At 38.2% G+C, this 24009-nt stretch overlaps 3 protein-coding genes and 1 pseudogene across 3 annotated transcripts; 2 read left to right on the top strand and 2 right to left on the bottom strand.

Annotated features, from left to right (window-relative positions):
* Positions 1-673: 673 nt before the first annotated feature.
* LOC147512027 (Mitochondrial ATP synthase subunit G protein) lies at positions 674-4599 on the top strand. Its single transcript, XM_086603608.1, has 3 exons — positions 674-1367; positions 1876-2064; positions 4112-4599. Exons 2-3 carry the CDS (start codon positions 1883-1885, stop codon positions 4296-4298), a joined length of 369 nt encoding a protein of 122 aa, XP_086459734.1. The 5' UTR covers positions 674-1367; positions 1876-1882; the 3' UTR covers positions 4299-4599.
* A 9639-nt stretch (positions 4600-14238) lies between these two features.
* On the bottom strand, positions 14239-15077 carry LOC147512026 (uncharacterized). Its single transcript, XM_086598631.1, has 2 exons — positions 15068-15077; positions 14239-14657 (listed from the first exon to the last, which is right to left on the bottom strand). The coding sequence occupies exon 2, from the start codon at positions 14653-14655 to the stop codon at positions 14239-14241; it is 417 nt and encodes a 138-aa protein (XP_086454757.1). The 5' UTR covers positions 14656-14657; positions 15068-15077.
* A 1715-nt stretch (positions 15078-16792) lies between these two features.
* On the top strand, positions 16793-18216 carry LOC147512025 (ornithine decarboxylase pseudogene; annotated as a pseudogene).
* Positions 18217-18439: 223 nt separating this feature from the next.
* Positions 18440-20847, bottom strand: LOC147512024 (pectinesterase/pectinesterase inhibitor PPE8B-like). The gene is made up of 3 exons (XM_086603606.1): positions 20423-20847; positions 19594-20139; positions 18440-19411 (listed from the first exon to the last, which is right to left on the bottom strand). Exons 1-3 carry the CDS (start codon positions 20742-20744, stop codon positions 18708-18710), a joined length of 1572 nt encoding a protein of 523 aa, XP_086459732.1. The 5' UTR covers positions 20745-20847; the 3' UTR covers positions 18440-18707.
* Between the last annotated feature and the right edge of the window lie 3162 nt (positions 20848-24009).

The raw sequence follows: 24009 nt of genomic DNA, 5'->3' as shown, positions 1-24009 counted from the left end.
TCTTGGTATTGTGAGAAAATTGTATCAAAATCAAGAATCACGTCCACCATGAGACGCCATGGAAGCTACAAGATTAATATTTTAAGAGAGCGGACTTATATGAAACTACTCGTATTCGAGAGGCAATATAACCAATCTCACACACTTTGCGTAAGGTTGATTAATCAAAAAATTGAGAGTGAAATAACTTTAAAAAAAATAAATAAAAGAGGGGACATACGAATGGATGTTTCACTTCCACATTTATCTGTCCTTCAATTGTGAAAGTGACAATGTTTCCATTATTCAGTTTAATTCTTATTGTTTGTTGTTTGACAAATTCTAAAATTGACTTTGTAGCTCCCGGCCCATGCCATTTTGTCATGTTCATGTCAAAGTCCACACTCCCCCTCCACACGTTTGACGCAAACTACAATTTTGTACGTGTATTAGTGTATATCATGAAATATTTTGTCCTCCAACACGCAAACTACTACACTAAATTCGTAAATATATGACGCAATTAACACCCAACAACTTCCAAATCCATCGTGCTGGCTTGAGAAGCCAACCAGGAATTTTCATGTGGCAATTGACATTATGATACATCCTAGCTGCCAACTACATTGAAGAATTCTATCACCTGTCCAGACAAATTTTTCTTCAAAAGTACACTGAAGAAATTTTATCACCTGACCAGACAAATTTTTCTTCACTTCGTAAATGAATGACTTGAAGCACAAGTAACCTATTGAATTCACTGAGGATTCTGCAAAGACTTGGGAGTTGAATGCTCAGACTTTAGAGTTGAATCTTCATTCTGTGCTTAGTAACGTGTGTTTGTGTGTCTGATGCGGGGCCTATTAGCTTGTAGAAAGGAAGAGATCACATTCTAAGCCAGATATGGATGTGGGGTAAATCAAGCTTGAAGCCCCTTAACAGCGCAGAGTCAGTTAATTTTCGTCAAAGTCAGTTTGGACAAAGATGCACAAAGATGCAACTAGCTTTGACATTTACTCATCTTCTCCTTCACGTGAGCCTGTGATAGACATATTTTTGGCTTTTTAGTGTGTGTCTGATACTCTGATTTGTTGGAATATAATAACTCCATTAGAAAAGTCTGGTTATATGACAACCACTTGTAATTGTCTAGATATGTAGTGGACTTGTGGAGTAGTGGTACAAATGTACAATAGTCAATACTCAACAGTAGATTAGTAGTAACAAACCCAAGCCCAAGAAACGAATTGGGCTCAAAATAAAGCCCGGCCCAATCGAAGTCTTGTGTATGAAGATGATAAAGGGTCAGTGAAGCACAAAATGTGACGCTCTCCCTTGACTCCCAGCGGCGACACTTTTTCCCCAATTGATTCGTCAAATCATTAGAGGTACACTTTAAGGATCTCAATTTTATTTCACTTATTATAACTGTTTTATTACGTCATTTTTATTTATTTAAATCTAGGGTTTTATTATTAATTCTTTTATTGATGAATGTAGATTTAGTGGTTTATTATATTATTATTGGATTTCTACATTTGACTTTTATGAGAAATGTAGTTTAGAGCTTGAGTTTGGAATATTTATGAGAAATGACATATCGAAATTATATTTTTCTGGTTTTGTATATGTTGGTGCATTGTTTTTAAACCTAAGGGCTGCCATTTGTACAATTGCTACTTTACTGGACAATCTTTTTTTTTAAAAGGTTGTGTACCTTTTGTGTTAGATAGCCATATAGGTTGTTTTGGGTTTGAGAAGATCTTGGTTTGTGAAATAGCTGTTCAACTCTTGTTGGTTTAGAATCATGTTATGTAGGTATATGTTTTCCCCTTTTGTTTTCTCTTGATGGACTTAATTAAGATCAGATTTCTTTTTTGGTCAAACTTAATATAGGGAATCAATGGCATCAAAGTTGCTTCAGTTGCAATCCAAGGCATGTCAAGCCACACAATTTCTGACCAAGAATGGGAAGACCTATTACAAGCAATTGTTGGAGCAGAACAAACAATACATCCAGGAGCCTCCCACTGTAGAAAAGTGCGAAGAATTGTCAAAGCAGTTGTTTTACACTCGTCTGGCGAGGTTAGTTGTTGATAACCCTTTTCTGCATTAACCTTAATTTAGTTCTGAACCACATGAAAATTTAGTATGTTAAACTCTGTTGTTTTTTCGGTTCTGCTGTATGGATTTCTTACGTCATTTATTGACAAATAGGATTGAAAATTAAGTGTGTTGAGGTACGCCACAAGTGTCAAACCAAAGTTCTAATTCAATTACAAAGGATCAAGGTATCTTATTAATTCCTTTTTGCCAAGTTAGTGCGGCACTTGTGTTGGCCAGTGTAGTTAGCAGAACCTTTTTCGAAACCCAATGCCTGAAACGTGGTCATCAATTCTTTTCAGGTTTCTTTGTTTTCGGAGAAATGCTTGTTGATTCTATGTGTTGACTAGGGCATTGTAGTTTTTAACCCACTGAAGTTTTCCAACAAACAAAAGATTTGAAGTATGAACTAGTTTAATTATTCATGGTCATTGATCGCCAAAATTAATTTCATTTATAAAGGATCAAACTGCAAAGTATGAGTGTGAACAGGCATCTACTTGTATCTATGAAAGTTTAATTTTTATCAAACTCAAATTTTTTATATTTCTCATATAATGCATCCTTTGCAAGATGCTGGTATCATGGTATGTCATTATACAACCTATGCTGTCAAAGTCGGCTCCAAGGCCATCCAAGGTTCCCCTAAGGCAGTATGTTATTGTTATGATATGTTATTTTTAGTTGCAGGTTGCTGTCAGAGGGGTTCCTAGAGCGGTGCCAAGTTGTTAGTTGTGATTCCTAACACCTTGTGCCTCGCCTTGCCTCTGATTAGTGATTATACAACGCTAGAGTGCAATTACCTTTGTAATTTGTGATTATACCTATGTTAGGTATCATGCCTTGACTGAAGAGAAATGGGCGAAGTCAACTACTTTAAAGCACAACGTAGAGCATACAATCCCAACTGCAGACAAAGTATTAAAACCTAAATGTTGGATTCTTAGTGCCCTAGTAACTAGAAGTTACTTAAACATTAGGAATCATTCTTTGCAAGTCTGCTTTATGTTCACAAAAAAGAGGGTGGGCGAGAGAGTAATTATTCTGCTCCACGCCCATAGAGGTCCAATGCCCCTTGAGTGAATTGAGGATGCTTTATTGGTGAAAAGATTGTGTCGTTTCTTGTTTAAAAATGATGAGCAACCCTCTACCTAGAAATGGACCAAAAGTCAAAGGTGACTCTTGTAAGCTGTGGTGGTTGACGAAAGCTGCCGCTCTGGACAAGGAGCCACTGTGTGAGTGATGAATAATAACCTAGTTAAACTTGAAATGATTTCCATCTTCTGAAGCAAAAACAAGCCGTAACTTTACTGAATCCGGCGGTTAGGCAGAGGATGTTCCATTTTTTCCATTTCAAGTTTGCATAGAACACACCTTGTTGGAAACATTTTTTCCTCTAGGTTTACATTCATCACATGTCAAGATTATCTTGTAGCATGCTTCATACTTCATAAGAAAAAATGTACCTTGAGGAGCGGGAGAGGTTTCACTAGAAGTTTAAGTGTTTAATTGCTGAACTACTTGGATAATAGTTACAGAGGACCACAAAACATGCACCAAGCTGGACTCGGTGGAGTGAGGAAGGGGTGCCATGCTAATGACTAGAAAGTAAGCATGAACATGGTATTAGTGAAGTAGTCTCCGTAGAGTCGTAATTACAAATCTCCTTCAACTGTGTAAATGTGGCCCACATTTCTAGAATCCGTTCCCGCTCTTTTTATTTTTCCCATAATATTGACGGTTGAGATGTGTCTGTCTATAGTTGTATGAGTGTTACAACTTATAATTCTGTTATGCTTACTGCAAATCTAGAGACTGTCCTTTATGTTCAAAGAAACTTAAAACTGTATAAAATCATGAATCTGAAACTTGTTGACTGTGTGCTGTACATTCAACATTCACATCGGGTGGTCTGACCCGAAAATAGCTAATTCAAGTAATCAAGTCTATCTATCTATATATGTGTGTCTTATAAAACATAATGGTTTTTAATTTGCATTAGCATACTGATTTGTTTTTTTTTATACAGCATTCCTGGACGTACTGAGACATTCTGGAAGGAGTGTGATTATGTTAAGCAGCTATGGAGAAACAGGAAGGAACTGAAGGTTGAGGATGCTGGCATTGCTACTCTATTTGTTGCGGAGTGTTTTTGTTGGTTTACTGCTGGTGAGGTTGTCGGAAGAGGATTCACATTCACTGGTTACTATGTCTGAGCAGCTGCTTCGAGGAGAAAACTGATTGTGGTTTGCATTTATAAACATGTCTTTGTCAACGAGTGATTTGAGTCACTGACCTACTTCTACATGCAAATTTTGCTTTTGCTTAAAAATATTTGTAGCTGGTTAGTGGCCGGCTGGATAAGCGGGTTAGCCAATAATTAACCAGGTTGGTATTTTGTTACCCCTTCCATGAAGTAATTGGATGAATCTGCATTTCTCTGTGACTCTGTCATAATATTTTCATTCTGAGTGCTTCTTCAATGTGCATCACATTGAGTAGACTCAATTAGCACAATTTGTTGCTTTTGATTTGACATCTTTTTCATTGAGATTTGGGTTATTGTGAAAAATTTTACTCAAAAATATTTGCTTTTGTGCAATATATTCTCAACCCTTGGTTTGAGTGGATGAGGGATGTAGATTGTGCACATTGAGTGCATTTGACTTTTGGCACATTGAAAAAAATGCCGTTCTTTTTAGTTGGTATAGTCGTATAGAGGCGGGTGCAAAGATGAAGCTAGTATAGCCCAAAGCAGGCCCACTAACCCAGTTTAGGCCCAAAATACAATTGTCACTAGAAAGTGGAAACAGAGGAAAGAATGGCACATTCATCTGTGGTCTCTTTTTTCGCTCAACTGGTTTCTGTGGTCTCATCAGTCTCTACGGCCTACCTCTAACCTGTCGCCCACAATTGCTGTCGCCCACAATTGCGATTGAAAGAGGGTAAATAGTTACTAGTTGAAGAGTTTTAGTGCAAATATGCGTTCCTTTCTAACTAAAGATCTTTCAAAACAATTTGTTGAAAACTTCAAATGCTTCGGTAGCTGATTAGGTTATAACGTCAAAAAAAAAACTGAGCTAGGTGGGAGCCGTGGAGGTATGAATCCAAAGTTGATGCTCATTCAACATGAAAATTACTTTCGTACTTGCTCTTCCCTCTTCTTCTCCAGGTACTACACTTGCAATGGGACTAAATTTTGCCTTCAAAAGTTCAAATTATACAAGACACCCCTGAATAATTGTTAGGAGTGTAAAATTCAGAAGATTGAGTGTCCCACAACAGCGTTTCTGCTATGTCAATTAGTGTCTTCAGTTAGTAATACACCAAGTCTCAAACATTCCAGCGCCTTCCTTAGAATCAAGAGACTTAATAGAGATTTAAGAGAGAGAAAGTTTCACATTAGTCAAAGTTTTAAACTAATTACTGCATTTTATCTGTTATAGATGGGTATTTATATGCAAGTATAAAATCCTTAGTTTGTACTTCCATTCCCTTGTGAGTTGTGACCTCTGATATATCAAATAAAAAGGTGATTCCATTGGGCACTCATCAAATTGGATTGGGCAACCCTTCAAAAAAAAAGAAATTTTACAAGTTTGCCATCAAGCCCAAGCCCAAAGAACCAATTCAACCCGGATCGCCAAAACGAACCCTCCGATTCGGTTTACGTTTTACTCAAAACGACGACCGTCACGATGCGAGTGTACACTCAAACGACTTGGTCAAGTCGTTTTACGTTTTACACTCAAACGACATGGTCGTGTCGTTTGAAGTATAAACGTAAACGATATGATCATGTCGTTTGAGTGTAAACGTAAACGACTTTGGCTCGAAAGGTACACTCGCGGGCGACATGGCCAAGTCGTTTGAGTGTTACTTTGAGTTTGAGTTACACTCAAACTACATGGCCAAGTCGTTTGAGTGTATACTCAAACGATATGGACAAGTCGTTTGAGTGTTACTCACACTAACACTGAAACTACTGGTCCATGTCGTTTGAGTTTACACTCAAACTACGATCCATGTCGTTTGAGTGTACACTCAAAAACGCTGCCATGTCGTTTGAGTGTGCACTCAAACTACATCACCAAGTCGTTTGAGTGTATACTCAAACGACATGGCACGTAGTTTGATGTTACTCACACTAACACTCAAACTTCTGCCGCCATGTCGTTTGATGTACACTCAAACGACATGGTCCGCGTGGTTTGAGTGTACACTCAAACCACATGGCCGCGTAGTTTGAGTGTTAGTGTGAGTAACACTCAACGACGGGTTCATGTAGTTTGAGTATACACTCAAACGACATGGCCGAAAGTAGTTTGAGTGTGCACGCCAAACGACATGGCAGCGTAGTTTGAGTGTACACTCAAACGACATGGCCGCGAACGATATGGCCGCGTAGTTTGTGTGTTAGTGTGAGTAACACTCAAACGACTTGTCCATGTCGTTTTTGAGTATACACTCAAATGACTTGGACATGTAATTTGAGTATACACTCAAACGACTTGGTCACGTGTTTGAGTGTACACTCAAACGACGTGGACACGCACTCAAACGATTCCAAATGCACTCAAACGATTTCAATTGAATTAGAAAAATTGAAATCCGATTTAAAAATTGGGTTAGAAACAACACAATTACATCAATAAAATTACATGCACTCTACACTCTTTATCCATTTATGACATAGTATCTTTATAACCAAGTTAAAACATGTAATCAAACATGCTATAAAAATCTAAAATAATAATTTGTTTTATATCTAAACTTGTTATTATTATTATTTTTTCAATTGTGAATCATAAACTAGTTTGGGGTTTAGAGTTCAGAGTTCAAGGTTTAGAAATTTTCGTACCAACATATTTCACTTAATTATTTGAAATAATAATTTATTTTATATCTAAACTTGTTATTTTTATTTTATTTTTAAAATTGTGAATCATAAACTAGGTTGAGATTTAGGGTTTAGGGTTTAGAGTTGTTTACAAATTTCGTGCTAACAAATTTTACTTAATTATTCAAAATAATAATTTGTTTTATTTATAAACTTATTATTTTTTATTTTCTTTTTCAAATTTTGAATCATAAACTAGTTTGGGGGTTTGGGGTTTGGGTTTAGAGTTTAGGGTTTAGGGTTTATAAATTTCGTACCGACATAAAAAAAAAATTAATTTCAAACATATTTCACTAAATTATCCAAATCTAAAATAATAATTTGTTTTATATCTAAACTTGTTATTTTCCATTTTTTTTATTCAATTGTAAATAATAAACTAGTTTGGGGGGTTTACAAATATATTTCACTCAATTATTCGAAATATATCAAAATTTCAAATATATATAGAATACTCATTCATTTCGGTTTAGAGTTTAGGGTTTACATAGAATACTCAAGTTTCTCTACATACTCAAGTTTCTCTACACACACAAGTTTTCTAAATGGAACATGAAGATGAAGAAGAAGTATTTGAGATAATGTTTGAGGTACAACAACAAATTAGAGAAGAACAACAAATTAGAGAAGGAGAAAATAGAAGATATGTTGAAAGTGAAGAAGTGGAACAAAATGTTGAAGGTCAAGGTGAAGAATTTGAAGATGCGACAAGTCGAGCAAATGAAATTCCGAGAAATCGTCGACGACAAAATGCAAAACCTAAATAATGAGGTAACACTTGATTAAAATGAATACAAAACACTTGATTGATTGAATGAATGAATGAATGGATGCAAAATGAATGAATGCAAAACCCGAGCCCAAACGACATGGCTGGGTCGTTTGGGAACACTATCAAACGACATGGGCCTGTAGTTTGAGAACACTATGAACGACATGGCGGTGTAGTTTAACAACACTCTGAAGCGACATACATGGTCGGGTCGTTTCATTACACTATATAGCACTACATGGTCGTCGTTTCATTACACTATATAGAACTACATGGCGGGTCGTTTGGACTCTTGATGAAACTACATCTTTGGGTGGTTTGAAACTAAATGCAAATTGTTTGAGACTCTTGTTTTTTATTCTATATATGTAGAATTCTTTTGCCGCTATCGGGAACCGATCTTCGCAAACTTCGAATGATGTAGATTGTCAACCGATTTTAAGTGATACAACGTAAATTTTTACTACTGGAAGAGGTATGATTGAGTAGGCATTGATTTCATTTTTTTTTTTTTTAATTTTCTAAATATAATTTTATTAGTGTATTAATAATAGTTGTTGTTTTTTATGTGTTTAGGTCTTTCATACACGTAGCGAGGCAATCGATTGGGCAACCGCTAGAGGAAGACAAGTTAATGTTGTTGTGGTCATTGAAAAGTCGAGTGTGCCAAAGGAAACCGAAAGTAGCAAGATTGAATTTGGCTTGCGAGTGCTTTCGGGTGTGTATCGGTCACACAAGAAGGAAGGCTAAGAGAAGGCTAATAAGAGAAGGTCGGGAACCAAGAAATCGGGATGTCCATTTAAGTTAAAAGGTGTTTTCCAACGGCGGACTTGTCGATAGTTGGAAAATTGTCGATTCTTAATGGTGTTCACAACCATCCATTGGCGAAGACCCTTGAAGGACATGCATTTGCTACTCGACTAACCGTTCGAGTTCGAAAGTATTTGTCGAGATGAGTAAGTGTGGAATAAAACCTAAACAAATATTGATTCCATCAAGAATAGGTATCATGATAACATCTCTAGTATATCCTAAGTCTACACCGCAAGGCGAAGGTGAGGAAATGGATATGAGCGGCCTCACACAATTCACAGATGCGTGAGTTGTTAGCAAAAGAACATTATTTGAGGAGTAGAGACGGGATGAGAATACCGAGGAGATAACGGGATTGTTATGGGCCCATCCGGAAAGGTGTTAAGTTGGCTCCGGACTTTTCCAAGTTTTTCATGTTAGACGCTACCTACAAAACTAACGTGTATCGGTGGCCTTTTCGCACGGTTTGTTGGGGTGACTTCAACGTGGAAATCTTTCACCGTGGTGTCAGTCAGTCTTTGCCGATCCGAAACAACGGTCGACTATGAGTGGGCCCGCATCATTTTAGTGGCTTGCTTGGTGACATAAGCCCATCCGTGATCGTGGTCCGGCGAGGGGACTTAGCCCCGATGAGTGCCGACAGAGTTTTTCCTAACGCACACAAGCATCTATGTAGATGGCATATCGCTACGTCGTCTTTTCAAAATGTTACGATATTTTTCCAACTACGTAACTTGTAGAGAAGGCCCAGTTTCGTGGAACATCGTAGTCAAATCGAAGACGAGGTTATTTTCCAGTAGATGGGATGATTTGGAAAAATATTACGGGGTTCGAAAGTACTCCAATTTTGTTTGTTATTTTGCGAGAGACTTGGTTTCCTCCACGGGGATCGATTCGTATGTTGTTGGGACTGACCAACACATTCACTTTGGGAGTACAACGACCAATAGAGTTGAAGGGTCTCATGCTCGGTGAAGCGTGTACTAGGAAATGCAAATTGTCATGATTTTTGAGTATGTTTAATTTTAATCCACCCGATTCTAGAGATCCGGATGTCCGATTTAGAGCTACCGAGGAGAAGTATGATTATAACTCAAAGCACCACCACACCGGATTCCTTTGTTTCGTGAACTCAGAGGCCTTGTCTCACGCAAGTGTTTAGACTTGTTATTTGAAGAAATAGATACCCGCGTAAAAGCGTGTTAAAGATGGAGAGATAAGGTGTTGGTCTTTATTTGACGAGCCATAATTTTGCCATGTGCTCATGAATTAATTGAGTTTGAAGAGCAAGAGCGGTCCATCCCTTTGATTGCTATCGACCCCTTTTGGAAAACATTGTTCCGCTTCTCCCAATGTGTCATGGGTGTTGGTCCCGATGTTGCACCTTCATGGACTTGTTCATGAATAGGTTTGCAATGGTTTTCGAAGAAGAAGCAGGAGGTTATGATTAGGAAGCTTATGGAGATTGCCGCGTTTAAAGGAAAGTACATGGCTAGTACCGCCTTGTGAGGAAGCAAAACCAAAGGTCGGCCGAAGGTAGGCAGCAGAAAGCTTCAAATTGGAGATGATAACTCTTCAAAGCGAGATCCATCTCATTTTGAACATTCTCAACGTGACCATGAAGAGTGGGTCGTCACAACCAAACATTGCCCACCCAAAACACCCACACTACACCAAGAAAGAAATCATCTCCAAAACTACCAACCAAAAAACATCCACACCACACCAACAAATAAGCCTTCTCCAAAAACACCAAAAAACAACCACACCAAGAAATAAACCTTCTCCCAAAACACCAAAACAACCACACCACGAAATAAGCCTTCTCAAAAAAGCCACACACCAACGAAATGTGAGAGATGGCTTAGACTTTGGAAAGACGAGGGGTCCTAAGGATTACGGGTTGGATATTCCCAAGAAATGCATAAATACATTGTTAGAGTCCATGACCGTTGGCGATGGCAACTGCGGTTATAGAGCTTTCTGCATTGCATTAGGAAGAAGTCAAGAAGAATGGCCACAGATGAGAAGGGAGTTGTACGAAGAGCTTACTGACAACCTCCCCTTTTATTGTACTTTGTACAATCAAAGTGAGGTTTTTATTCGATGAAGGAAATCCTACATGAAGAAAGGTTACGCACCCTTAAATAAATGGATGAGCATGCCTTTCTCGGATACTTATTTGCTTCAAGATTTAATGTTGTCCTTATGCATTTAGGAGCTCGTCAGTGCTTCCTTCTCATGCCGTTGAGAACCCAAGCAAATCCTGAGAGAGTGACCCAAGTGTTGGGTAGCGCACATGTTGGTGGAAATCATTTTGTCAATGTTGAACTTGTTGAAGATTGTCCGGTTCCTCCGATGTACCAATGGCTTAGAGCTCGATATGATATTGCTGAAAGTTGGAATTTGGCCTTGACAGTAAGGCAATTGCAATTTATGGCATTGAACATTCCCAATTTAATATGGGAAAATGAGCTCGTTGAAGACCCAACGATTACATGTTATCGACTAAGTTGTTTGTATGTTGTCGATATGATATTTTGATGTAATTTGTATTTTGATGTAATTTGGAACAAGTGTAATTTGATTTGATTTTTATGTTATCAATGTTAGGGCTTTTATTTTATTTGATTTGGAAATCGAAGTAATCGACTAAGTTGATTCGGACGGCAATCGAAAGTGATTTTGAAATCGGCGATCGACTAAGTGATATATTAATGTAATTTGATATTTTGATGTAATTTGGAACAAATGTAATTTTATTTTATTTTTTGTTATTTGGAAATAATGTTAGGGCTTTTATTTTATTTGATTTGGAAATCGAAAGTGATCGATTAAGTTGATTCGACGGCAATCGAAAGTGATTTGGAAATAGAGCGATCGACTAAGTTGATTCGGACGTCAATCGAAAGTGATTTTGAAATCGAATGATCGACTAAGTTGATTCGGATGGCAATCGAAAGTGATCGACTAGTTTATTCGGACCCAATCGAAAGTGATTTGAAATAACGCTCAGTATGTTGTCAATAATGACCGAAACTACACGGTGAGGTCGTTTGCTTTTAATACAAAAACGACCCGGCCGGATCGTTTGGTCTAAAGGGCAAACGATGTGGTCATGTCGTTTGGACTTTAGACCAATCGATGTGACTATGTCGTTTGGCCTTTATACAAACGGTTCGGCCATGTCGTTTGGCCTTTAGACCAAACGATCCGGCTGGGTCGCTTTGAGATTAAAAGTTTAACGATCTGCCGTGGTGGATTTGGTATAAAGGAGAAACGATCTGGCGAGGTCGTTTGGCCTTTATGCCAAACGATGGGCCGGTCGTTTGGAAGAAAAAATTTTCAAAATTCGCTTTTGTTTTACAACACTTTCATATTCATCAAATTCCACTTTTCCATTTAAACATCAAATATCAAACACTCTCATTCATCAAATTCCACTTTTCCATTCAAACACATCGGATATCAAACACTCTCATTCATCAAATTCATCCATACATAAAATTCCATTCAAACATTAAACCCTAAACTCAAACAAATTACATTCAAACATTAAACCCTAAACCCTAAACATTAAATTCCATTCAAACATTTATGCAAACATCATATCCATCAATTCATTCAAGTTAACAAAATTACAAACCCTAAATCAAAAAACAAATTACATCCATCAAACTAAATTACAAAGTTACAAACCCTAAACCTGAAACAAATCAACTATAAGCCCACCAATGTACTTGCACCTAGTCAAGTTATGCGCTGTTCGAAGGAGGACCTTGCTTCCTCTGGCGGATCATTCCTAGCCAATTGCAGACCTCTCTCTAGCAAACGATTTGGTTTCATCGATGACGCCGTCATTTTAAAAAAAGAAAAATCAAGATAAGTTACCAATCGAATGCAAAAAATCACAGTTAGAGAAACTCAATTAAAAATCACAATACTTACAATCGGTGAGCAGTTAGGCAAAGTGTCTCCGGGGGAGGGATGAATAGGAAGAAATTTCGGGGTTCACCAAAACTACATGAGAATTCCTCGCATACCAAGTCATGTAGTTTTGATGACACCCCATGGATAAGACGAAATAGGTCCTCGGTTCTGCGAGTTGAATCACGGATTCCGCCCCACGACTCGATAGAATTGCCCAATATTGGTCCAACTCACCTCATACCCCGCGTCCGCCACAGTTCTTGTTCTCTAATTTGGCATTGGAGGATCTCTAGGTACAAGTTGCCGCGTGACCCAACCGACGCACCACCCTTGCGCGACAAAGATAAAGCTCGACAATGTTGAAAAAACATAGCAATCCCTCAAAAAATGCAATGTCATCGATCGGGTTTGTATCTCTTATATTTTTGTAGGGATGCCAAACAACCTGAAACAAAATCAAATGTATCATTAACAACTCTAATGATCAATTACTAAAAAATAAATATAAACAAACTTAAATACCAAATTGTCATTGAATTTAATACTTACATTGAACTCATTCAAATCATCAATTATCGCCGATAAAACTGCAATGCATCATTATTTGGTCGTAATAGTGTGGAAGCGACCGGGATGTGTCTATGAGCATCGGTGGGACGAGATATAGTTGAAATTTGGGACATCATGAATACCGGAAAATACTCATAGATCCATGCCTAGATATACACAAATAGTTAACATATTGATAGAGTAATAAAATTAACATTAAAAAAAATAAACTCTAAAATACTCAAATTTTACGTAGAAGAGTCATATAGCTGTCAGAACCCTTTCACCTTCGCGACATGTGTGGCCGGAGACCTCTATATAAAAACGCCAAAATTGTTTGACCCCATGCATACTCTTCTATCTCATGAATTTCAACAACGGCCTCGGATAACATATAGGCACTCCAAAGTCCGGACTTGTCAAGAAAAACGGCACATCCAAAGAAAAAAGAATAAAAGCTCTAACGGTCCGTTGAACATCCCGGAAACTTCGAGGCCTTCTCTACCACATTCAAGCCACACATATAGGGCTATCATGAATCTTGTTCGCAAAAATGCTCCGGATGAATTCTAGCCTTACTTTTGAAGTGAACTTGCTAGCTTCCATCTCCGCCCTAATCAAATCAATAGGGAGCCCGCACCAAGATGTAAAGAGATTTATCGATTGTTGTAAGTTCACTCACCGTCTCAGACCGCTTCTTCCTCTAATCAGTGACTCCACAGATTTGGACAACATCGCCCAAAGTCACGCGATCATCTCCCCCAACCGGCATATATGAAAGGTGTTGGTCTCGGGATGCCATCTCTCCACAAACGCAGAGATCAATGGTGGATCCATATGCTCGTGATAACCTTCCACGAGATCAAACAACCCAGTCCTTCAAATTTGCCGCAAAATCTCCGGAGACCTTTCACATTCATTTTTGAAATTCCATTGGGATAACTTCGCTAAGTGTGAAACACACTTCAACGCCCGCGATCCTCCTAAAACAACCGAGCACGCATTAGATATATATGAACAGAAACAAAAGATTTTGTAAAAGAAAATCAAAGTACACAAGAAAAACAAAATATTACCCTTCTCTCCCAAACATCGCGAGCGACATGCACCGCATAGTCATACAACAACTCTGACTCATACGGGCCTCCCCCATACACACCTCTTTGAAACTCCAAATCATCATTGGATTTTCTTACGAAATCCAATACCGGAGGTGCTTTCTTCCACCGGGTGGTACGCCTTCTACCACATATTCTTCAACATCATCATCCTGCTCATCCTCCTCCTCACTCTCCTCCTCACTCTCACTCTCCTCTTCTACTATACTCTTCCCTTTGTCTAAACCTACATCTAAACCTACATCTAAACCTACATTAGTATCACTATCTACACTATCTACACTATCTTCACTAAACGAATCAACCTCAGGAACCTCAGGAACCTCTTTTTCCAAATGGTCCCCTCTACGCGCTGATGCCGTTAAGCCGTCTGCCCTATGTCTTTTTCTTCCAACTGCATCACCGCTAGAGGAACCGCCACCAAACAATTTCTTAACACCCTTGAATGTAGTTTTCGCTACATTCTTCACATTCTTTGATCGAGGACCCATCGCTACAAAGAAAAATAAAACAAGTATTAGTAAACCATATTTAAATAAACAATGTACAAAGAAAACCACTAGAAAAAAAAAGATCATCGATTAATGTAAAACTAATAGACTTATAAGCTTGCTATGATAACTCCAAGTATATATGAAGAAATAGAATGAAAGTTATGCTATCCAAATTCTATCAATTTCAAGCAGAGTTTCCTTTGTTTGGTCAACATTTAGTATACTTAAACTCGTCATAACACGGAAATCAATAATGACATCCTTCCAACAACCATATGTACATACCACCCTATAAAATATTCAACCCATAATACAATTTCGTCCCTCGTCAAGCATAGGGAAACCACCCAAAAAAACCACCTTGATTGTACATTCAAGAAATTTGATAACCAAAGAAAAAGCTTCTCACCTATAATGCTTTACCAAGTTTCAGTTTTGTTCCCCAGTATCCGGACCTTAAGCAAGTACTCGTAAAAGGCGCATGTAATCAAGGTCATTACTCATTAGTCAAGACTCAAGAACATAAGCAATATAAAAGGTGAGTAACAGAATGTACAGAGACACTAATCATAAAATGGTAAAAGTATCTTCTCTTATAACATCAAGCCCTAAAGGAAAATACTAGGTATGAAAGATGAGCACTATGAAAGTTTAGCAACAAGATGTAAAGCAACTCATTTTTTAATTTTCAAACGAGGCTCTAAATCACACGTTTGGGGGTATCACCATGCTACCCCCTCTAGTAGTATGACTAGTAGTTCTCTAAGCGTATTATTACTAAAATGGAGAACTTTATAGAATGTAAAATAATCTCTAACAAAAGTAGCGTCAAGTCTTCACTACACTGCAAAGATAGGGTGTTGGAGAGTCGGTATAAACCGCAATTCAAAAGAATTACATTGCTCTGCGATCGGAGGAAAATAGTATTATGATGTGTTTGATAGCTCATAAGCAACAACAACATTCTTAAACAGATTACAACTCCGTGATCTTTCCGCAAAATTATTTCTCGCGAATGAATGGTGCTAACCATGTGCTACTCAATAGCAGAGAGCACTAATAATAAACAATCACCCTTAAAGCAAACATAATATGAATTGCAAACAACAAGATATTGGTAACTAACTGCATTTCTCTCAAAGACGCTTGGTTATATTAGCAAAAGGCAATGTAAAATGTGATGATGAAAGCCAGAAGAACAAAAAAGTACAGCAGTCTCTTTTATACTCCAAATAAATTTCAAGCTTTCACCGCTCTCCCAACTTGCAAAAGCTTCAATGGCGAAATTGCAAAAGCTCGAATGTTGGATTTGATTGGGTGCGATTAGATTAAATCATGATTGGATTGGTTCAATATGTTTTTGGGTTTTTTTTGTTAGGGTTCGAAGGGTTTGCGCGAGAAAGATGACCGGTTAAGGGAGGTTTTTCCGGTTTGGCGATGGAAGTGGGGGGTGTATTGGGCTTTGCGATTTGGGCTTGGGCGGAGGCTGCCCAATGTAATTCTGGTGGCGCCCAATACAGCACTCAATAAAAACTTGGTGTGTGACGGTTTAAAAGGTAAGTGTCTTGACTGTTAATCGTGGGGCAGTAGGAACGGGCAACCCCTAGTAAGTATATAACAACCCTACTCCAATTGTATTATGACTCTTCGTTCGATGTTATATAGACCCAACGCTAAAATGGCAGTGGTCGTATCAAAATATTCCCACAATAGAGATATTGAAAAAGAGATTCAGGATCTCTAACATCTTCCGTGTGTACTAAATAAACTCCATATTTAATAAAGAGTAAAACTGTAAAACAAAACAATCCCTATTTCCTGGAACCCGTGCTATTAACGAGCCCTTCCTTTTAGACTTCTCAAAGTATTGGATTTGCATTCTGAGACCTACCCTAGTGCAAACCTTTGTGCTGATTCTCCAAGATCGCAAAAAGGCATTTCAATTATAGACCTCTTTTTATCCTTTTTCCACCAAATGGTGGTGAAGGCGACCTTAGCGTTTTCTATAAATACTCGTTGAGGTAAGGAAAATAACTTCCAAAATCCAAAGCTTACCGGGGCTATCCACCTTTCTTCATCCCTCTTTTTTTAGGTATTCTTTACCTGGTCCTATACTCTTATCTAGTTTTGAGCTATGGGTTCAAGTACCACAAGCCTCCAGACGGTCTTGGGTGCGGCAATGATGAAGTGGTAGGAAGGTTACCAACCTATCAAAGGATGGATCGACAGATTTTTTATTATGTCCAACATCTCAAAGAAGCAAGAGGTGAAAGACCCTTTCTATGTATTGGACTTGGGAATTCTAGTGAGCCTAATGGAGAAATGGACCATTATCATGCCCATTGTCCGTCCCTTTTATCTTTGTCAAATGCAATCCCGAGCCTGCCTTCCTAGGTGCACTTGCGGCTCTAGGAGCGGGCTTTGATTGTGCTAGCCAGCTGAAATTGAAGCCGTCTTAGCACTTGGAGTTTCACCGGATCGAATTGTTTATGCAAACCCCACAGCAAGGTCAAGCTCATATCGTATGCAGCTTAGCGTAGCGGGTCAACCTCACCACCTTCGACTCACGAGAAGAAGTTGAGAAGATACTGAAAGTGGCACCCCAAATGTTCCCTCCTAATTCACTCAAGGCCCCGGATGATGGTGGTGCAAGATGCCCTCTTGGTCCTAAGTACGGGGCATTGCCTCAAGAGGTTACTCCACTTCTTCAAGCAGCTCATGCCGCATCGCCCGGTGGTATCCGAGTCTCTTTCCATGTGGGCAGTGGAGCCACACACTCCGCGTGCTTACAGCGGTGCAATAGCTGCCGCCAAGGCGGTGTTTGACACAAATGACAAGACTTGGCATGCCTCATATGCACATTCTCAACATTGGTGGTGGTTTTGTGTTGGCCACCAATATGAGGATGATCCGCGATCCACCATTCACACCGCCTCTCGGGCCTACTTCGCTAACTATCCCGGGTTTGACGGTGATCTTCGAAACTGGACGTTTTTTTCTTTGAAACATCATTCACATTAGCCACCAACATAATTGGAAAACGTGCGCGAGGAGAGCTAAGGGAGTCTTGGATCAACGATGGGATTTACGGGTCAATGAACTGCATATTATCACGATCATGCAACTGTGAAGGCTACTCCTTTAGCATGCTCATCTAGTCGTGCTAACCCAACATGTCGAGGACCGAGGACATATGAATCAACAGTTTTGGACCAACATGTGATGCACTAGACACATTGCTCACTGGATTTCAGCTGCCGGAACTCCAGGTGAACGACTGGTTAGTGTTTCCCAACATGGGAGCCTACACAGCTGCAGCGGGATCCAACTTCAACAGATTCAAAACATCCGCTATCTCCACTTACCTCGCCTTTTCCACTCCAACAAGAAGCTAACATATGAAGCAGTTCAAGTAGGCAAAAACATTGTATCGGGGTGGCCAAAGTAGCTTTCAGTTTCTTTTTGTCTCTTGCAAGGGAGAAACTCCTCTATAGTGGAACTAATAACGGCATCTATTTTTCTTTAATGAAATCTATTTCTGACTACTTTTCTCATTAACATTTTGACCATCAAAAAAATTAGTTCAATACTCTTTTTTTATATATAGATATTACTTCACAAGATATATACCAAGAACTTAACAGACTAAGAACTCAAGATTTTTTGATAGTTCCAAACACAAATTACTCCACGCCTCGCGGGCCGTAGGCACGGGCATACGCTAGTATCTCTTATAATCTATGAAGTTAATCTGGGCGAATTCTGAAGAATGAAAATAATGGAGAAGGGAAAAAAAGGTAATTTAGAATGTTCAGAAGCACTGTGAATCTAATGATTGCTATAAAGTATAAGAACATTACTTCCTCTCCTCCTTGTGTGACTCAACAAAATTTAAAGAAACAAAGAAAAAAACACATCAGAAGACAAGAGTTGGATGGCTGTGTAGTCTGCCTAAATCCAGATCCCGTGTCCAACTAAGGTGTTGAATCCCTTGTAAGCCAATGCTTCTTGTAAAATTAATTTACAACATATATCAGCTTGAAAATAGCCTAAGTAGACAAACCGGCTGTGAACCCGATGCCTGTTGATGGCAACCACAAGTCTCCATCGATGAACTCAGATACCGTGAAGTTAGTTGCCTGCCTTGAGTCATTGAGTCGATGATAACCTAGCCACTTAACCCTACTAGTAACATTATACCCTGGACCATAATTCTCAAATTCTGCATAATAAAGGGATTCCAGATAATATAAAGTAGTGTCATTCCAATAAGTCCATCCCTCAGGTCTTATAGCGTCACTTAAGTAAGACTGCATGACAACTGTTTTTGAGTACTGTTTCCAGGGCCGGCCTAAGTACGTATGAGTTGAATTCACGGAAGGAAGAAGGTCGAAATTCGCGGAAAAGTTACAGAATTGGAAAGAAAAACCAGAGGTTTGTCCTGGTTGTATCCGGCCTTGTGCAGTTATTGTGTTCTTTTGATCTGCGAGAGGCTTCCCTGCAAGTATTGTACAATTTTGAAAAACCACTTGACCGTCACCAAAAATGAAATCAACAGTTCCTGTAATTGTACATTTGCTGTAGAATTGGCGAAGGGAATGAGCATATAATGTATCTTGATAACCCTTGATATCGCATCGAAAGAAAACAGAAAGGTCTGAATCACTTCGAAGTGCCACTGCTTGATGCTTCAAAGGTCCTGCTGTGTTTTCTATAGTTAAATCTCGCGCTATGAATCCCAATGCCGAGACAGCTGCAGTAACACAACACAGGATTTATAGCAGTTAACATGTGTTAAAGAATATAGACTTGAGAATCATATACTTAAAATTTCGCCAAAGTTGTTGATTAGCTTAATCTTTATGAAGGCAAGTAATAGAATGCCCCACATTTTACATTGTGGAAATGTAAACAAAATAGTCATGTGCAACTTACCAAATGTTGCTGATCTGAATGTAGTCCAACCATCAACAACATTATGATTGCCCGAGATAACAGTAACACCCATTCCATCTCCAGTCATCATCAAATTCCATTTCTTCTTTTTTATATCCACATATTCATTATACAACCCCTTCTTTATATGAATCACATATCGCCGTGCACTATAATCAGGAGCTGCTAAGACTGCTTCCATGATAGTTGTGAAGTTTCCAGAACCATCTTGTGCCACCACCACATCAGCCATTTTTACATTTACTGGACCTTGTAATAGTCCTCGGTCCCTTACTCTCATCCAAGATGGAAAATTGTTACCTTCCCGTGCTTTTCTCTCGGCATGTCCACCTGATGGACCCTCAGCTACCATGCCAAGTACTTGTATTACTTGAGATGTAAGCTCTCCAAGTGGTCCTACAATGAGGTCTTTGACGATACTGTTACTGTCACCAAATCCATCAGCGCATGTTTCTTGATTCCCTGATGCCGCACTTAACCATGTCTTTAGGTCGGATCTTCGATTGCCAGTGCTGATAACGTTAGCTGTAGAAATCATTACAAATCATTAATGTGATCATCAACTATTAACTCGAAGTGTCACACACACAATCAACTGTATAGTCACTATATTAGATCAAATTTGTGTGCTTTGGACATAAAAACGTTTTCTGTAGTTAAACTTGGCTATGCATGACCTCATTTTTTTGTGTTATTTATGATTTATTGGGACCATTGTTAAATAATTAGGACAGGGACTTCACTATTATATTGTACAGCATGGGTAAACTCACAAAAGTATTTGTAAGTAGTACACATTCAACATTACCATTGGTATTCTCTGTTGTACGTATAGTCCAATTCAACTCATTCGTCGAGTAATCAAGCAACTCAAGACAATCAGCTACTGCATACGATTCTCGAGCATCACCGATTATATTAACAAACGGTGCCACTACAGATACTATACTTCTTATTGCCTCAATTGTAGTCCTGAGAGATGTTAAGAAATTAGTAGAAGGAACCTTTAAGCATTCCAAGTCCATTGAATCAGCACCAACAACATACTTCATAGACAATGAGAAGTGAACAAGGAGAAACGTGAAGAAGATTGCTCTAAGTTGTGATGACCCCATAAGTGTATGAGCCATGACAATGCACTAATGCTAATAGGATTATAAGAATGTTTTGAAGAAACAACTATTTTTATGAGGAGAATGGTATGTAGATTTTTTTTGGTTTCTTGGAGAATGCAGTGAACCATTAAAGTTTTATAGTCAAGAGGGAGTGGGCAGGTGAGGGTATTAAAGGAGGAGAGAAGACCAGATTAGTGAGGAGTCGGTGCAACTCATGCTAGCTAAACTGACAGTAAGCGAGCGCACTTTGTCACTTAACTAGTTGCATCGCTACAATCTTGTGAAAAGTGAAAACTGCAAAATGTGTACACAATTCCACAAACCAACAGCATAAGATGATTCTTTGTTCATTATTTTACATACACTAAAGTTCCCAGCAAATTTGTATCATTTTGCACGAACTTAAAAATTTTTTTTTTTTTTTTTTTTTTTTTTTTGTAGAATAATTGATTATGAAATATAACAATGCCCGATAAATATGTTAATTTTGCAGTCATAAGTATTTTGTTTAAGTCTATAATGAATTGAAAATATTGTTCTACTTGACATTCTACATACTGAGCTGAGGTTGCATCAGTGCAACTGTGAATGTGTACGTAGTTCATAAATTCCCCCGAGAAAGATCCGGGAAGGAGCTGAGCTAGCTAAATTAACCAAAGTGTAGATGTGTAGGGCATCTAAGCATCTTAGTATTGCGTGCCAGTTACTTGAATCTTCTTAAAGGCCAAAGCTCCCCACCACATTGAATGCCTATTCCATAAACATTGAATAAAGGAACCAGTAGTCAAGGCGTCAAGCATTAAAGGAAAGAATACAAACATTGACATTTTTAAGCCAGGCAGGAGACAGTGTCTATCTATCATTTGCAAGGTATCGCTAAGTGTTTGGCGCATGTGAAAGTACGTCGTCCATCGCTGAAGTATCAATGTAACATTGTAACCTTACGTCCTTAGTCCTTGCGAGTTGCGACTTGCTTGCGACCTTGCCTATTAATTTGAGTTAAATTTACATGAGAGAGTAATGGGAATGGTTTCCCCACATCTGGATCTGCAATATAGTACTCAGTCTCATGACTCTCATCGCTGTATAATCAAAGGTGGTAAAAAACATGTTACAAGTTTTTCCTCAATAAGAATGTTCTGACATATATACAAAGTATTTCAGTATTTCAGGACTCGGGTTACTGAAACAAGACATACACTCTATTTTCTGAAATTTCTAAGTTCAGTTTTCAGCTCTCCATGGCACTATGGCAGACCCTCACGCCCTCCATTTCGAACAATAATAATTATTCTGAAAATTGAAAGCAACTCCATTATTCTCCAACGTTATTTTTCTCTGTGCTCTATTTTGGTACACTCTCACCCTCTCAACAAATTCTTCCCACTATTTGTTATTCCGATTCCTGAATTTGCAGTCTGCATCTAGAAGTTCTCAAGGAAATTTGTTTGGAAGTTAACATATCATGACTTAGAAATTCCGAACTCTTTTCTCAAATTTTTTATCCGAGTTTTAATTATTCCTTGCAAAGATAGATGTAGTCTAAAATTCAAGGAGATTATTTCAAATTTTATGTTCCATAAATATTTGGCAACCATTTTTACGAACTTGAACCGTACCTGACACATTAAAGCACGAAAATTCTCTTTGGTTAATCGTAGTGATCTTCATGAGTCATGAGGCCATGCTAACAAGTAAGTGAAGTAACAACTCGATCGCCCACTTTTAATTAACCTTTCTTCAAAGTCCAAACTTTGCCAAATGATTCGTAACTTTGAGATGGAGCATTATGTGAGAATCTCATACAAAATTCACATGGTACCAGGGCCCTAGCTAACATGCAAAAAAATATTTGTCACGTACAAAATTCCTATCTTACTATAATAAAATCATACTCCACAATCTCAAATTGCCGAAATTTTAAGATGTGTAAAACCAAAATCTTGCGCGATACTATACGTCTATACCTCTATTTTAGAAAATTGCAACATATACCAGCATTGAAATCTCCAAATTTCTTTCGTTTCAAAATTCTGAATTTCAAAAGATTATTTGAGAGGGTATATATATACAGCGTATGTAGTACTGCAGTAGTAGATAAACACTATGATTATTCATGAATGACAATCAACTAAGCCATGGGGACTCAGAAGCCGAACCTACGACTCCATTGAATGGTTAACGTACTCGATCTCTAATTTGGGCGAGACCTACCATATGTCCTTACTAATTTTAGTTGGAGATTTGTACCAATACATGCATGTAAATATTACGTTTACAATTTTTTCTCTTCTTCTTTTTAGAGACAGAAACATATGCTCTTGGGATCAATACTCTCACTTGCTATATATTGCCTTCGCTTGGACGTCAAACCATGTTCGCATAACTGCATTGGATCAGCTCATTGTCATATGCTCTACCATAAATAGTATAAAAAATTCGACTTTTGACTCATGAATCACAATTCTACTGTTAGAAAGCAAAACACATCATATAAGTGTATTGGACACGCAGATATGACTCTGATCTCCCAATTTCTTATTGCTTGGCTATATATCAAACTGTAGAAACAACATGAAGTAAGCAAAAGAACAAGGCTATCACCAATCGGTGTGGATCACATAGAGGACCAGACTAACAGCATGGTAATGATGTTGTGAGCATGTCACTATCCGCCCACATATTCGTACTGTTTGCAGCAACCCTGATTTGGTCTCTGTCAAGTACTCAGTTCTATTATGTCTCACCTTAATCAAGTACTCTATTAACGCGTTTAATAAATGTTGCATGTTCGTCCTTCTTTGTAATCTGATTTTTCACATGCATGTGCATTAAACCCCTTTTGACCTGTCCATTTTTTCATCTGATCTTGGGTCATCTTAATTCTTAAAAAGATAAGGTTGTGCCTCTTGAACGACTTTTGTTTTTGAGACAATCAATAATTTTACACTCTCACAGGAAATTGACACATTCATCTGATAAAATGACGTAGTGGATGATACATGTTATGTATCTAGTGTTTACGGGTATCAGAATTCCACTGTATATTTCGTTTTTTCACAAAAAACAATATAGAATCGAAATATTGTGAATTTAGGTGTTTCAGATTTATGGAATTCTAAAATCCCAAACTATGCATGTAACATCCTCTTACACATACATGACATGTAGCACAAATGATACAAAACATGTATCATTTGCCACGTCACTATACATATGTCAATTTTCTACGTCAGTTCTTGCTCACTATTACATAGGGCTGGAAGAGTTGACGATCCAT

This window comes from Coptis chinensis, chromosome 3 (assembly GCF_015680905.1).
Source record: "Coptis chinensis isolate HL-2020 chromosome 3, ASM1568090v1, whole genome shotgun sequence".
NCBI lineage: Eukaryota > Viridiplantae > Streptophyta > Magnoliopsida > Ranunculales > Ranunculaceae > Coptis > Coptis chinensis.
Note: the sequence above shows the minus strand (reverse complement) of the source record. Positions and strands in the feature narration are given on the sequence as shown.